This window comes from Nicotiana sylvestris, chromosome 7, assembly GCF_000393655.2.
Source record: "Nicotiana sylvestris chromosome 7, ASM39365v2, whole genome shotgun sequence".
NCBI lineage: Eukaryota > Viridiplantae > Streptophyta > Magnoliopsida > Solanales > Solanaceae > Nicotiana > Nicotiana sylvestris.
The window spans coordinates 144,286,168-144,301,962 of NC_091063.1; the positions used below are offsets into that span (position 1 = coordinate 144,286,168).

The 15,795-nt window shown below is 37.2% G+C and overlaps 1 protein-coding gene across 1 annotated transcript; it reads right to left on the reverse strand.

Annotated features, from left to right (window-relative positions):
• Nucleotides 1-3,648: 3,648 nt before the first annotated feature.
• LOC138873888 (uncharacterized) lies at nucleotides 3,649-4,071 on the reverse strand. Its single transcript, XM_070152375.1, has one exon. The coding sequence runs from the start codon at nucleotides 4,069-4,071 to the stop codon at nucleotides 3,649-3,651; it is 423 nt and encodes a 140-aa protein (XP_070008476.1).
• Between the last annotated feature and the right edge of the window lie 11,724 nt (nucleotides 4,072-15,795).

The following is a 15,795-nucleotide window of genomic DNA, read 5'->3' on the forward strand; positions in this document are numbered from 1 at the left end:
AATAAAAATGCAAACAATTAACAGAAAATGACACAAAAATTCACCAAAATCGTAAAAATAAGAAAAAAATCATTTTTGTTTGAATTTTGGGAATAATTCATATATAGGGCAAAAATCACGTGCTCACAATCATCAAAATTGACATCCTAAGAAGGACTTGAGGGATCAGGTCCCTCATTCAGTTCCCCCCTTTTTCAACACGTTCACCAATTCCTCCATCTTTCAAGACTTCTACAAACCTAGCAATAGTTTCAGTCTCACGCTCTAGAATATTAGATCTACCCTGTTCCCTTTCAGTTAAACTTCCATCAAAATCTACCAAAGAATTCTTGGGGTTTTGATTCTGATGGAGTTAGGATTTGTGGAAAGTGAGAGAGTTGGGTTCACTTCTAGCATATTTGGAAAGAAGAATTATTTTGAGATAAGACTGATTTTGGTTTTGAAGAAAAGAATCGATTTTATTTGGGTGTAAGATAGAGAAATGCCTTTTTGGGGCGACGGTCAGTTTAGAAAAGGTTTAACATTTTGGACTTCACAAGTTAGGAGGAGAGGCAGGAGAAAGGTAGAAACAAATTAATGACATGACACTTCAGCAGCTTAAAAAGGCATATAAGTATTGAAGAGACTACTAACCTGAGTCACAGGAACCAGGTTCCTTGACGGTTTTTGAAACTTTTGAGCAAAGACTCTTAGAAGTGCAATGTCACTATTACTTATTTTTCTCCTGAAACTGCCATATGTGTATACCTGTAACAGTATAGATTTGAGTTACATGTCTCCGAAAAACACTTTTTAGCATTGTACCTTTCCTTCTTAACATAGCCAATCATCGAGGGACCAGGTCCTTAGTTGAGCTTGATCAACCCCAACTCTAGATGATTTCTTTCAAAATGTTCCCCGCTCAGCGTCTTGGTGAAGATGTCTGCTACCTGGTCCTCCTTCTTCCAGTACTTCATACAAATCAGAACCTTTTATACATTATCCCTCAAAAAGTGATGTCGCACATCAATGCGCTTTGTTCTCTTGTGTTGTACCGGGTTCAAGCTGTAAATACACCAAAGTCTTCAAGATGTTGCTTGATCTGTAATAGTTAAGCACAACAAGACGTAGCAACCACGTATTCAGCTTCAGCAGTAGAAAGAGCCACACAGTTAGTTTCTTTGTACTCTATGAGATCAAGTATGACCCTAAAAAATGTGCCGTTCCAGAAGTGCTTTTTCTATCCACCAGATATTCAACATAATCAGCATCAACAATCATATGTTCAGTTCAAGTCGAGGTGATACAGGGACCAGGTTCCTCTGTGCCTTTTGGAGATTCTACTGCATCTCCTTCATCCTTCTGCTTGACTTGACTCATCAAATCAATCTTTCCATTTGCAATATCTATAGCTTCACCGGGAGCATTTGTGAATTCTTCATCTTCATCTTCTTTGTTATGTGACCCTTTTGCCACCATTGTAGAGAACAAAACATTTTGCATCCAAAGGCTCTCGAGTAAGTCAACTTGGTTTTTCTCCCATTGAGCAGTTCATAAAGAGACTTCTCGAGAAGGGACCTGATCATGCACTTGTTAATCAAGTAGCAAGCAGTGTTGGCTGCTTTAGCCCATGAACCAGGTCCTTCATAACCAACTTGTTCAACAAGTAGAAACTCATATGCCCAGTCATCTTCACCATAACTCAGCATCATCATCAATGACACTTAGGCATGTTAGATCACCACCATGCGGAGACTTAAGATCAGCATCATAAATATTCTTGTATCTTTTGGCCATAAGAACCACCTCATCAGTCACAAGATTTGTGACTGTGCATATTTTGGACAAGAATTCCACTTTATTTCCCTTGTCATATATCTAAGAAACACTCAAGAGACTGTACTTCAGGCAATTGACATAGTACACGTTCTCAATTGAGTGAGTGAATAACTTCCCAATCCTTCCTACTCCTAGAGTGTACCCCTTTTAGCTATTTCCGAAGGGTACATTCTCTCATTGCAGGGCCTTAAGTGAAAGGAAATAATTTGTACTTCCAGTCATATGCTTTGAGCAGCCGCTATCCATGTACCATTGTAAGCTGCTCCCTTGCACTGTTCCCTGCACAAGAAAATCAGGAGTTAGACTTAGGAACCCAAATGAGTTTGGATCCCTTGTAATGAGGAAAGGGGTGAATGAGGGCTCTTTTGGTCCAAGTAGGCATTATACGTTTTTTATGTGAAGGACCAGGTTCCGTAGAAGCAATTACTTTTTCAGCAAAAACTTTATTTTTATGTTGAGACTGAATTCTGGCCTTACAATTTTCTTTAAAGTGCCCAGTGTTGCCACAGTGAGTGCAAAACCAATTGTCAGGTACAATAACGTACTTACTATAAGGGTTGAAGGGAGTCTTTTCCCTTTGGAACCTGATTCCCTGCCTGTTTCCCCCACTGTTTGTGTACAAGGCAGTGATAACATCAGAGGACTAGGTCCATTTAAGTGATTTTTCAAGATCACTTTTCACTCTTCCTGAAGTTGTTTGTGTTTCTCAAGCTCAGCACACAGACTAGACTTCATTGAATTTAACTGACTTTCAAGCTTAATGTGTGTCTCACTTGCAACTTCCTTTCCCTTTTGGGAATTCTCAGGCCTACTTTTTATTTTAAGTTCCCCAATTGTTTCCTTTATGTTTACAACTACCACTAATAGGTCATCTCTCTCATGCTCAATGTTAGCATTACTCTCAGTTAAAACCTCTTTTTCTTTCTTTAGGCTCTCAATGGTTTCCTCTAAGTCTACAATGGAAACTACCATATAATCCCTCTCTTGTTCAATGCCACCAATTTCTTCTATTAAAGCATTTTTCCCATTAATGAGGCTATGATAGGCATTAATCAACACATTTGCTAAGGACATCAATTTTTTCTTAGAGTAAGTTTTTTAATTTCTTTGAACATCAAGAAAACTTACCTCATCTTCCTCCTTGTCCTCATCATCATCAGATTTGGCCAGATTGACTCATATTCTGAAGATCCATTGTCAGCAACCATTATATTTTCACCTTTAGATTCACTAGAGGAATTTCCCCAATCAACCAGGGCTTGCTTCTCCATGTTGTCAGCGGCATCTCTTCTTTTTAACTTTCTGTCAAGGACCTAGTTCCTTTTAGTGGCCTTTTTAGTGTTGGTTTTGTAAGGATCCTGCTTATGAAGAGGACAGTCTTTAATAAAGTGTCCAAACTTTCCACACTTATGGCAGCAATCATTTTCTTCGAAATTCCTGCTGGAACTTCTTTTCTTTGGAGTCCCACCATTTTTTGAATCATCTTTTGGAATCTTCGAGTGAGATACTCCATGTCGGATTCATCACTACTTGAGTCTTTATTGGCAGCCTTGAGAACCAGGTTCTTCTCCTTCTTAGGCTCTCTTCTTTCAAGATCTTTTTTTCTCTTCATCTCATAAGTTTTGAGATTTCCAATAAGTTCATCAATGGTCAGCTTCCGCAAATCCTTTGCTTCAGTGATAGCAGTCACTTTACTTTCCCAAGAACCTGGTAAAACACTAAGTATTTTCCGGACCAGCTTGTTTCTTGGGATGACTTCACCAAGGGAGTGAAGCTCATTGATAATGGAGGTGAAACATGTGTGCATATCTTGAATAGACTCATCCTCCTTCATCTCAAAAAGAACATACTCAGTAGTAAGTATATCAATTTTGGACTGCTTAACGGAGTAGTTCCCTCATGGGCAGTTTGAAGAGCTTCCCAAATCTCCTTAGCAGACTGACAAGCTGAGATGCTATTGTACTCATCTAGTTCGATGCCACAAACAAGAATCTTTTTTGCCCTAAAATTCTTCTCAATAGCCTTTCTATCAGCATCGTTGTACTCTTTTCTTCTTTTTACGACTGTAACTGTTCCCTTACCAACAGTTTTCATGGGAACAAAAGGTCTATCACAGATTACATCCCACAACTCTGAGTCCTCAACCATAATGTAGTCACGCATTCTTGTTTTCCACCAACCATAGTATTGGCCGTTGAATCTTGGTGGTCTGTACGTTGATTGTCCTTCCTCGAAATTTGGTGGAGAAGCCATGTAGATCCTTTCTAGGTGTTAACCTTTTAGAAAAAACTCGCTCTAATACTAATTGTTAGAAACTAAGCGTCCACCAGACTGTATAGAGAACTAGATTCTCTATCAGTTCCCACTGTAAGCAACAGACTGTAAAACCAACCAATATAGGGAATCAGGTTCTCTAATTATTCCCACAGTAGCTCGGCGGTAAATAAAGAACACAGAGGATTTTTACGTAGAAAAATCCCACTCAAGGGGACAAAAATCATGACCTACACTTGTAGGCTTTCAACTTCACTAACTTGTAATCTCCCTATTACAAGCCACTTTGTAATGACTCTATTACAAAGACTTCAACTTAACTAACTTTTGGTACTCTTACCACAAGCCACTTTGTCACTCTCTAGTTACAAAGACTTTAGCTAACTTGTGATACTCTTATCACAAGCCACTTTGTCACTCTCTAGTTACAAAGACTTTAACTTAACTAACTTGTGATACTCTTACCACAAGCCACTTTGTCACTTTCTAGTTACAAAGACTTTAACTTATGACTAACTCTAGTCACAACACAAACTTAGAGGGTTTGTGATTCTGGGTTTCCTAAAACACAACTTCTAAGAAAGAAAGATAGGAGTTACAAATGAAGAACAAATAACAAAAACTCAACAAACCTAAGGACTTAAAATATCTTTAATCTTGGATCCGGTCATTGAGGTTGCAACAACTTTGTTCTTGAGAGAGGTTGTGATAAGCACTTGAGAGAATGTCTTCTTTTTTGATTTTGCAAGTGTTAGAATGAATGTCTTGTGCGTTGCAATAGGTTTATACTACAAAAGACATCACCATGGTGATGTCAATTTACAATGGTGATGTCAATTCTTGGTTAGTACATGCCTCTTCCTAATGGGAAGTGACTGTTGCACTGTCTGCTGCACTATCGCGTGTATAGTTGCACACAATCACTTTCTGAAGTTGCTTTCCAGCTGTATAGTTGACTTATACTTATGTCAGAGGAACACCAAGGGATCAGGTCCCTAATCTGTTTAATCTAAAGGCACACTGCCCAGATTATCTTGAGTCGATTAACTTGAATGATTGTACCAGGCATGCTTCAGGTCCTTTATCTAGTTCTCTCATGAAGTAAGTTATTTTACCTTCCTTGATTGTATTTATACGTGTGTGACATCACTTACAATGATGTAAGAAAGATAGGTAAAAACCCTTCCATAGAAAGTTGACTGTTGCACTGTTCTTGTGCAGTAGCGTGTGCAGGCAGCAACTTTCCTACTGGAGAGTTGACTTCATACAGTCTCCTCGGTAACTGGTAGGGACCTGTTACCTCAGTTGTTCCTTCCACTCTGAAGAGTTGAGTTATATCCCATGCTGGATCCTAACCTGGAACTTTGTGATCTCAAGGTCTTGTAAATATGTAACAAGTTCCTTATCTGGTTCTGGATGGCAAGTTTGTTAGATCATCAAAACATAAAGTAAAGTACTTATGCCCAAGGTACTTATAACCTATCATGTTGTTATTGTACGAGATTTCTGTCATGCGGTTATTATTGTTTGCACAAGGTTTCTGACGTGCCGTTGTGATTATTGATATGCATGCGATGGTATAAGGTTTGGGTGTTGAAACGCATGCGGTGAGATAAGGTGGACTTGATACGCATGGCTAGTAGGGGAACTACTAGAAGTCATGCGGTGTGATAAGTTTGGATAAAACACGGGATGCTATTTCGGAAAAATAATTTTTAAAACAAACTATAAAGGCTCCCCCTGTGATATAAGGAAAACTTTTAAGATATTTACTTTTGGGACTACGAGGCGGTACCTCGGGAGGGCCCATGTTGATTTCCTCTATTTGTTGTATTGGTTGTTATTGTCTCTCTTTAACTTGTAAGATTTTTGCTTTGCTTTCATGTTGTATTTGTCCTCCTTTGATTCCGTGTTATTGCCTTTCGTAAATTTTCGTTGTTTCACTTCTCTGTCATTTTATTATATTATTATATCTTCTGCCTTATTTCTTATTATTTTCAATAGGGCTCTGACCTGATCTCATCACTATTCTATCGAGGTTAGGCTTGACACTTACTGGGTACCGTTGTGGTATACTCATACTACGCTTCTACGCATCTTTTTGTGCAGATCCAGGTACCTCCTACCAGACCAGGTATCAGTGAGTTAGTCCGTACGTGGAGACTTCAAGGTATATCTACCAGCGTTCGCAGACCTCGGAGTCCCCCTCTATCTTTATTATGTTGATTCCTTATCCTTATTAGACTCTGATGTATAGGGATATTTAGTATTTCTCTCTAGAGCTTGTGACTTATATCTGCCGGGTTTTGGGAGTTGTATCTACACTTTGAGTTGTAGATTTTATTTATTACAGTTGTTGATGTTTTGAGTTTTAACTTAATATTTTAGTTATTCTGCATACTTGTTAGGCTTACCTAGTCTTAAAGATTAGGTGTCGTCACGACATCCTACGAAGGAAAATTGAGGTTGTGACACAGTGGCTGCTAACACTGACTTCGAAATAGGGTAAAAGACGTTTTGAAAAGTGATATATCAACAACCTTGGCTCAAAGGAAGAGGAGTACAAGGTTAAATCTTGAAATTATCAGTCGGTCCGCTTGTTCTTCTAAGTTTTTTATACGGCGTGTGTGATTGATGCCTTTTTTGTTATCTCTACCATATAGCAATATTCTTATGTGATAACTAACTCACAAAAAAAAAACGCTTTCAAATTCCCTATTACTAATTCACCTGTAAATGCCTCGTAAGGCAAACTGACAAACCCTTTTGTACCCAAAAAATAAGCCTTTTAATGGTTACTCCAGTACATAACATTACCTCTGTTTTCACCACTTGAATAAAATGTTCATCTGCAAATTATGTTGGACTTTAAGCCATTGGGCTTTAAAGTAGAAGAAGTGTGAATTGGAAATGGAGGGAAATAAAATGGAGAGAAAATGAAAAATTTGAAGAAGTGAACTTTTGTCTTGCACTTTGTCCCTTATTGGTGAGGGACAACCACATTTGTGTGCTTATATATAGAATCACTTCTTAAAGCTCTTAAAAGGAGTTGAAGAGAATGAACCCTCGCGCCGTCGCCGTCGTCGTCGTCGCTCGCTCGGCTCGGCTTTGGCTTTGGCTTTGTCAATCGATCGATAAGATTATTTTTTGGACAAAATTTATTTAATTATTTGATAATTAATTAAATGCCAAATCACTGCTGAAAATACGCCAGAATACTGCTGAAGATTCAGAGGGTCTCTCTGGCCGCGGTCCTACCGCGACCGCGGTGGAACCGCGGCAGGCAGATTCAGAGAGCCTCTCTGACCGCGGTTCTGCTGCGGTCGCGGTAGAACCGTAGCAGGCAGCGTATTCTTCTGAAAAGGCACCTTTTCCAGACACCTCTTCTGATAATTGCCTATAAATTCTGAGGCAATGCTCCATTTTCTATATACGAAAAACACTCCAGAACTTCTTTCTTTTTGAATACACTGCATCCTAATTCGCAGTCTCTCTCTCAAATTCGTAAGTGTGATTTTGCTCCGTTCTTTGAGTTCGTTGGTATCCTGCAGTTTGTATTGCCACTATTGCAGGAAGGTTTATTCCGTTTTATCCTGGGAGGATTTAATCCATTACCTTGGCAACGTGTGAGGGGGTTAAAATTTCTTAAGGACGCATAAGAAAATTGTGGACTCGGAATATTTCTTATTGTTTACTGTTTTTTGTTCCAGTTTTTTTCCTTCTAACAGTTTTTATTTTTATTTTCTTCCTAATTTTGTGTTTCCACACAGAAGCGATTTACAAGCTTAAGGAATTTTACAATTACTAACGTTTCTGTGTTGATTATTAAACTGTTTTCTATATACTTTGTTGGAGACTAAAGCCTTTGTTGCTTTCTACTCCAATAATTGTTTCTGTCCGGTTTAAAGTACATAAAAACTTTGCCGGAATAATAAACGTATGGGTTTGAAGTATATAAAAAAACTTTACCATTGTTACGTGTTGTATGTTTGGTTTGGTATTCAGTTTGAAGATATCAAAACTTCACTGATTTAACAAGTTCTGTATTGTTTTCAAATTTACAGAAATATGACGAATGAAAACCAAACTAATGGAAGTGTTGCAGGAACGGGTGCTACTGTTACGAGTGTTGCTGCCTCGTCAAGCCGTTCTACCCCTGCTCATGCTATGGCACCGACAGAAAAACCTGAAAAGTTTTCCGGTATTGACTTCAAACGCTGGCAGATGAAGATGTTCTTCTATCTTACTACGTTGAGTTTGCAACGTTTCATCAAGGAGGATCCTCCGGTCATGGCTGAAAATACTCCGGATGATAAACGACTTATTGTAACTGAAGCATGGAAACATTCTGATTTCTTGTGCAAAACCTACATATTGAGTTGTTTGGAAGATGGCTTGTACAATGTCTATAGTGTCATGGAAACTTCAAAAGCGTTATGGAATGCCTTTGAGAAGAAGTACAAGACTGAGGATGTCGAACTTAAGAAGTTCGTGGCTGCAAGGTTTTTGGATTTCAAGATGATTGACACTAGGTCAGTCATAACTCAAGTCCAAGAATTACAAGTCATTGTGCATGACCTCCTTGCTGAAGGTATGACCCGAATCAATAATTTTATTAATAAGATTTATCTTATTATTAATTATGAATTTGTTATTGAAGGTATGGTCATAAATGAGGCCTTTCAAGTCGCTGCTTTCATTGAGAAGTTACCTCCGTTGTGGAAGAATTTTAAGAACTATCTTAAACACAAGCGGAAGGAGATGACACTAGAAGACTTGATTGTTCATTTGAGGATAGAAGAAGACAACAAAAATGCTGAAAAGAAGTCACGTGGAAACTCGACAATAATGGGGGCAAACGTTGTTGAGGAGGTGCCACAAAATAAGAAGAGGAAGAAGGCTTCTGGACCAAAGAATTACCCAAGCAAGAAAAAGTTCAAGGGTAATTGCCACAACTGTGGAAAATCTGGGCATAAGGCCGTGGATTGTCGTGCACCAAAGAATAATAAGAAGAAAAAGAATCAAGCTAACATGGTTGAAGATGAAATGGAGGACTTATGTGCCATGTTGTCTGAATGCAACTTGGTAAGAAATCCAAAAGAATGGTGGATAGATTCTGGAGCCACCCGCCATGTTTGTGCTAACAAGGAGTTATTTTCGTCTTATGCCCCCGCAGGACCCGACGAGACAATCTTCATGGGAAATTCATCTACGACCAAAATTGAAGGAGTTGGCAAGATTGCATTGAAGATGACGTCGGGAAAAATTGTGACTCTAAACCAAGTCCTCCATGTTCCAGAAATTCGCAAGAATCTTGTGTCTACCTCACTTCTTGTCAAGAATGGATTCAAATGTATTTTTGTTTCTAATAGTGTTGTACTTAGTAAGAACGATGTATATGTAGGAAAAGGTTACCTAAATGAGGGCCTTTTTAAGCTAAATGTAATAGCAGTTCCTATCAATAAAGTGAATGTTTCTTCTTACTTACTTGAGTCAAACACTTTATGGCATTCGCGTTTAGGTCACGTAAACTTCAAAACATTGCGGAAGATGATAAATCTAGAAGTATTGCCAAAATTTGATTGCATTAATTCCAAATGTCAAATATGTGTGGAATCAAAGTATGCTAAGCATCCTTATAAGTCCGTTGAAAGGAATTCAAGTCCTTTAGACTTAATTCACACAGATATTTGCGACATGAAGTCAACACCATCTCGCGGTGGGAAAAAGTATTTTATTACTTTTATTGACGATAGCACGAGATACTGCTATGTTTATTTACTTAATAGTAAAGATGAGGCAATTGATGCTTTCAAGCAATACAAGAGTGAAGTTGAAACGCAACTAAACAAAAAGATCAAAATGATAAGAAGTGATAGGGGTGGCGAATATGAATCTCCTTTTGAAGAAATTTGTTTGGAAAATGGCATTATTCACCAAACAACTGCCCCTTACTCTCCACAATCTAATGGAATTGCGGAGAGGAAGAATCGAACATTGAAGGAGATGATGAATGCATTGCTAATAAGTTCTGGCTTACCACCGAACTTGTGGGGGGAAGCTATACTTACAGCTAACCGGATAATCAATCGTGTACCTCATAGTAAAACACAGTCCATTCCTTATGAAAAGTGGAAAGGAAGGAAGCCTAGCTTGAAATACTTCAAAGTGTGGGGGTGTTTAGCTAAGGTACAAGTTCCTAAACCTAAAAGGGTTAAGATAGGTCCAAAAACGGTTGATTGTGTGTTTATTGGATATGTAACCAATAGCAAGGCATATCGTTTTCTGGTTCATAAATCAGAAAATCCTGAGATTCACATTAATACGATAATAGAATCAGATAATGCTGAATTCTTTGAAACTATTTATCCGTATAAAAAGGAAAGTGAAGTGACCTGCCAAAAGTCAAAACGACCTCGGGAGGAAATAACAGATGGTATGCCTAATGAAGAAAATCCAAGAAGAAGTAAACGTCAAAGGATATCTACTTCATTCGGTCCAGATTTTCTGACTTTTCTGTTAGAAAATGAGCCTCGTACCTTCAAGGAAGCAATGTCTTCCTCAGAAGCACAATATTGGAAAGAAGCTGTCAATAGTGAAATAGAATCCATATTGAGCAACCATACCTGGGAATTGGTTGATCTTCCTCCAGGTAACAAAACGTTGGGTTCTAAATGGATTTTCAAGAAGAAAATGAAGGACGATGGTACTATTGACAAATACAAGGCAAGACTTGTTGTCAAAGGATTTAGACAACAAGAAGGTCTTGACTATTTTGACACATACTCGCCGGTAACAAGAATTACATCCATTCAGATGCTAATAGTGTTAGACGCCTTGTATGGTCTTCAAATCCATCAAATGGATGTAAAAACAACATTCTTAAATGGTGATCTTGAGTAAGAAATTTACATGAACCAACCTGAAGAGTTTGTGGTTCCGGTAAAAGAAAAGAAGGTGTGTAGACTTGTCAAGTCCCTTTATGGACTAAAACAAGCACCCAAACAATGGCATGCGAAATTTGACCAAACAATGTTGTCAAATGGTTTTAAGATTAATGAATGTGATAAATGTGTTTACATTAAGAACGTTCCAAATCATATAGTCATTGTTTGCTTATATGTTGATGATATGCTAATAATGAGCAAAGACATTGCCGACATTCAAGCTACTAAACGTATGCTTGCTAGTAAGTTTGATATGAAAGACTTAGGAGTTGCCGATGTAATTCTAGGAATTAAAATCCAGAGGACTCCTCAAGGTCTAGCTTTGTCTCAGTCACATTACGTGAAAATGGTACTGGAAAAATTCAAACACTTGGAATTTAGAAGTGCAAGAACTCCAATTGACTTAAACCATCATCTTATAAAGAATAAAGGTGAAAGTACGTCTCAATTGGAGTATGCTCGTGTGTTGGGAAGCTTAATGTACATCATGAACTGTACACGACCTAATATAGCTTGTGCAATAAGTAAACTTAGTCGATTCACAAGTAATCCCAACAAACATCACTGGGTGGCAATGAAACGAGTTCTGGGATACTTGGAGTATACCCAAGACTACGCTTTGCACTACAATAAATATCCTGCGGTTATCGAAGGATATAGTGATGCAAATTGGATAACCGGCTCAACAGAAACAAAGTCCACAAGTGGATATGTTTTTACTGTTGGTGGAGGAGCAATATCTTGGAAATCTTCCAAACAGACGTGTATCGCTCGTTCTACAATGGAATCAGAGTTTATAGCTTTAGATAAAGCCAGTGAAGAAGCTGAATGGCTTCAAAATTTCTTAGAAGACATTTCGTTCTGGCCAAAGCCTTTGGCTCCTATTTGCATACATTGTGATAGTGAGGCTGCCATAGGACGGGCAGGGAGCGTTATGTACAACGGAAAGTCTCGTCATATACGACGAAGATATAACACCGTTAGACAACTACTTTCTAGTGGAATTATCACTATTGATTATGTAAGATCAAAGGATAATGTGGCGGATCCGCTTACAAAAGACTTAACTAGAGAGGGAGTTGAGAAATCATTTAAGGGAATGGGACTATGGCCGAGGACAAGTCAACATGGCGGTAACTCTACCTAGAATTTTGGATGTTCCGAGATCTAGGTTCAAGGAGCTCAAACAAAGTTGTGATTGACCGGTTCAACATTGTCAAAATAAAATCTTTGGTCCATTCTCGTGATGAAGACAATGTTCAGTAACAAGGATAGAACTTTACACGTTCTTTAATGATTACCAAAGTTTGATGAGGTATCTATCAAATAGTGTCAATCTAAAGGATTACACGTTTAGGAATCACCTACGTAAGTGTGAAGTGTTAGCCGCTTCAAGGAGAATTCTGTAAGGCCAATTCTCTACGCACTTATGAGACCAGGCAGTGTTCATGGCTAAAATGAACACAACAATGAGAACCAAAAGACGGTTAAGGGTTGGTTGTGTGACATATGGTTGTCTAGGTATACACTAAAGTTCGACGGTTCAAAGATATCAAATCTACCGATTGACCGAGTATATCCGACATATGTTCACTACGGAAAGTTCAAAGGGAAACCTACTTATCCAGATGCAATTAATCCTTACTTGCAAAATCACATAGCTTTCATCTATGATCTTTCTTGATACAGCCATTCCCATTCATGTGGGGGATTGTTGGATTTTACGCCATTGGGCTTTAAAGTAGAAGAAGTGTGAATTGGAAATGGAGGGAAAATGAAAAATTTGAAGAAGTGAACTTTTGTCTTGCACTTTGTCCCTCATTGGTGAGGGACAACCACATTTGTGTGCTTATATATAGAATCACTTCTTAAAGCTCTTAAAAAGAGTTGAAGAGAATGAACCCTCGCGCCGTCGTTGTCGCTCGACTCGGCTTTGACTTTGGCTTTGTCAATCGATCGATAAGATTATTTTTTGGACAAAATTTATTTAATTATTTAATAATTAATTAAATACCAAATCACTGCTGAAAATACGCCAGAATCCTGCTGAAGATTCAGAGGGTCTCTCTGGCCGCGGTTCTACCGCGACAGGCAGATTCAGAGAGCCTCTATGACCGCCGTTCTGCCGCGGTCGCGGTAGAACCGCGGCAGGCAGCGTATTCTTCTGAAAAGGCACCTTTTCCAGACATCTCTTCTGATAATTGCCTATAAATTCTGAGGCAAGGCTCCATTTTCTATATACGAAAAACACTCCAGAACTTCTTTCTTTCTGAATACACTGCATCCTAATTCGCAGTCTCTCTCTCAAATTCGTAAGTGTGATTTTGCTCCGTTCTTTGAGTTCGTTGGTATCCTGCAGTTTGTATTACCACTGTTGCAGGAAGGTTTATTCCGTTTTATCTTGGGAGGATTTAATCCATTACCTTGACAACGTGTGAGGGAGTTAAAATTCCTTAAGGACGCACAAGAAAATTGTGGACTCGGAATATTTCTTATTGTTTACTGTTTTTTGTTCCAGTTTTTTCCTTCTAACAGTTTTTATTTTTATTTTCTTCCTAATTTTGTGTTTCCACACAGAAGCGATTTACAAACTACAGGTCAAGAAAACAAAAGGCGAGCTAGGTTTTTCGCCATCCTTGTATCTCTTTATGATCATACCAGATGAGTAAAACTTATCCAGTTTTATTTCAATATTTTACAAGCTTATAAAAGTTTCAGTAAATTAAAGAAGTTTAAATATAAAAATATTCAAACACTTCTAAAAACAAACACTAATTTTTCCAGTCACAACCCCTTCTCCGTTGTGTCCTCATTTTTATGCGACTTTTTGAGCCTTGATTCATGAATGAAATGTAAGCCTCTTTTTATGGGGACATATATCTGGTCTCTGCACGCTCCTTTTCTTATGAATTTTCAGCACTGACTCTCTAATATTTCCATGGTATTATTATTAATTAGGGGATTAAAAGACAGCAATAGAACTCTTAAAACTTATAATTTACCCGATTCAAATAATTTCTAACCAGCAGCGATTCCGAAAATCAGAAAAAGAAGAAAGCAAAACTCACATTATAACTGTACAACCAAGCACACAAGCTGAGCAGGAATAGAGAAAATTGAAAGGGACAAAGGAAACTGGAAGTTGAGTTAAACGACTATGAAAATCTGGAGGAAGATTAATGTAGAGGTTGGGCAACGTGGAGGAAGAATAGCGAAAGAGCATGGGCGTTCAGCTTGAGGGCGTGTTAAAAACTTGGGAACCTAAAATGCCCCTGCGACCCCAACCTCCTCAAACTGTCCCTTATTAATAAGGGAAAAATAATATTACCGTGCAAAGTTAAAAACTTTACGTCTTATTAAAATATAACACTGTAAGCAACAAATACGAAAAACTAGAAATAATCTTTACATATATATATATATATATATATATATATATATAAAGGTTAAAGAGTTATCTCCTCTCAGTGTAGGTTAAGCTAACATTCATAAACTTATAATTTTTATTTAATTTTTACTTTATAACTCAAACACACTATTTAATGACATTTATGACATGTTCAAAAATAATCTATTTATTAATATTGGGTACTCACGCAAAACGCGTATTCTAAAACTAGCATTATTGAAATATGAACATATAAGAAAATTGACAATATCATATAGGATGAAAAAAGCTGTAAAAATATATATTTTATAATATCTTTATTTCATGTAAATAATTAAAAAAAATTCTATTTTACTTAATGTAACATATTTATGCTTTTAGTTTATTTTATAGGTAATTTTCTTACTTTATCATTTATGATATTTGTATTAAAAAGTAAAATAAAGCAAAACGTATAAGAAAAGGAACGACAAACAAATCCCCCAAACCAAAACTTCATCCTAAATTCTCTTCCTCAACCACCAGTCTCCTTCCCCACTTTCTTATTTCTATCTTCTATCATCGGTTGTCGATGTTAATTTAAGAATACGAAGAAAGAGAAAGAGGAACGTGGGTTAAGGTGGTGGACCTAATGAGGAAAAGGGATTGAGAATAAAACAGAAATTTGGTTCATTGCTTTCACGAACTCTAGGACTTTCTTTATTTTTCTTATTCGATTCAATTGAATTTTCTTTTGTCTTCAATTTGTGCTTAAATTCAATTATGAGAGATAATTAAGAAATAAACTATACATATTTATGTGCCTCCATGACCATGTATAATAATTTACACTAAATATAGGATTTTAATTTGCTGAAGACCAAACGTGTGATGCGCATTGAAGACGCTGAATACCCTTCTGCGTTCATAGTTCAATATATTAGCATCGTGAGTTTAACTCTGGAAGTAGAGAGGAACAAATTTAATCGTAGTTCTTCGCGGATAAGAAAAAAAAACACGAAATGTAAAAAATATTGATTAATTTATTATTGTAGCAGATAACCTATTATTATTATTATTATTATTATTATTATTATTATTATTATTATTATTATTATAGTTATAAATTTCACAGTTCAAAGACGTACAAAAATCATTTAGATGATCTGCTTAGTAAAATGAAATAAAAAAAATACACTTTTAACGTAAACAAAAACGATTGAGCAGCAAAAGCCAGAACTTTCCATTTTTATCATCTTATCTTTTGATAAATACTCAATTTGACGACACTAAATTGCTCTAGAAAACACCGGTAATTACCAAGGACTAGCTAACTCTAGATGCCACGTTAGAAGACTTAATTATTACTTTAGAAGACCCTCGAAATTT

Excerpts from the sequence above, each read along its gene's own strand:
- LOC138873888 (XM_070152375.1), bottom strand. The coding sequence starts at position 4,071 with ATGGCTTCTCCACCAAATTTCGAGGAAGGACAATCAACGTACAGACCA.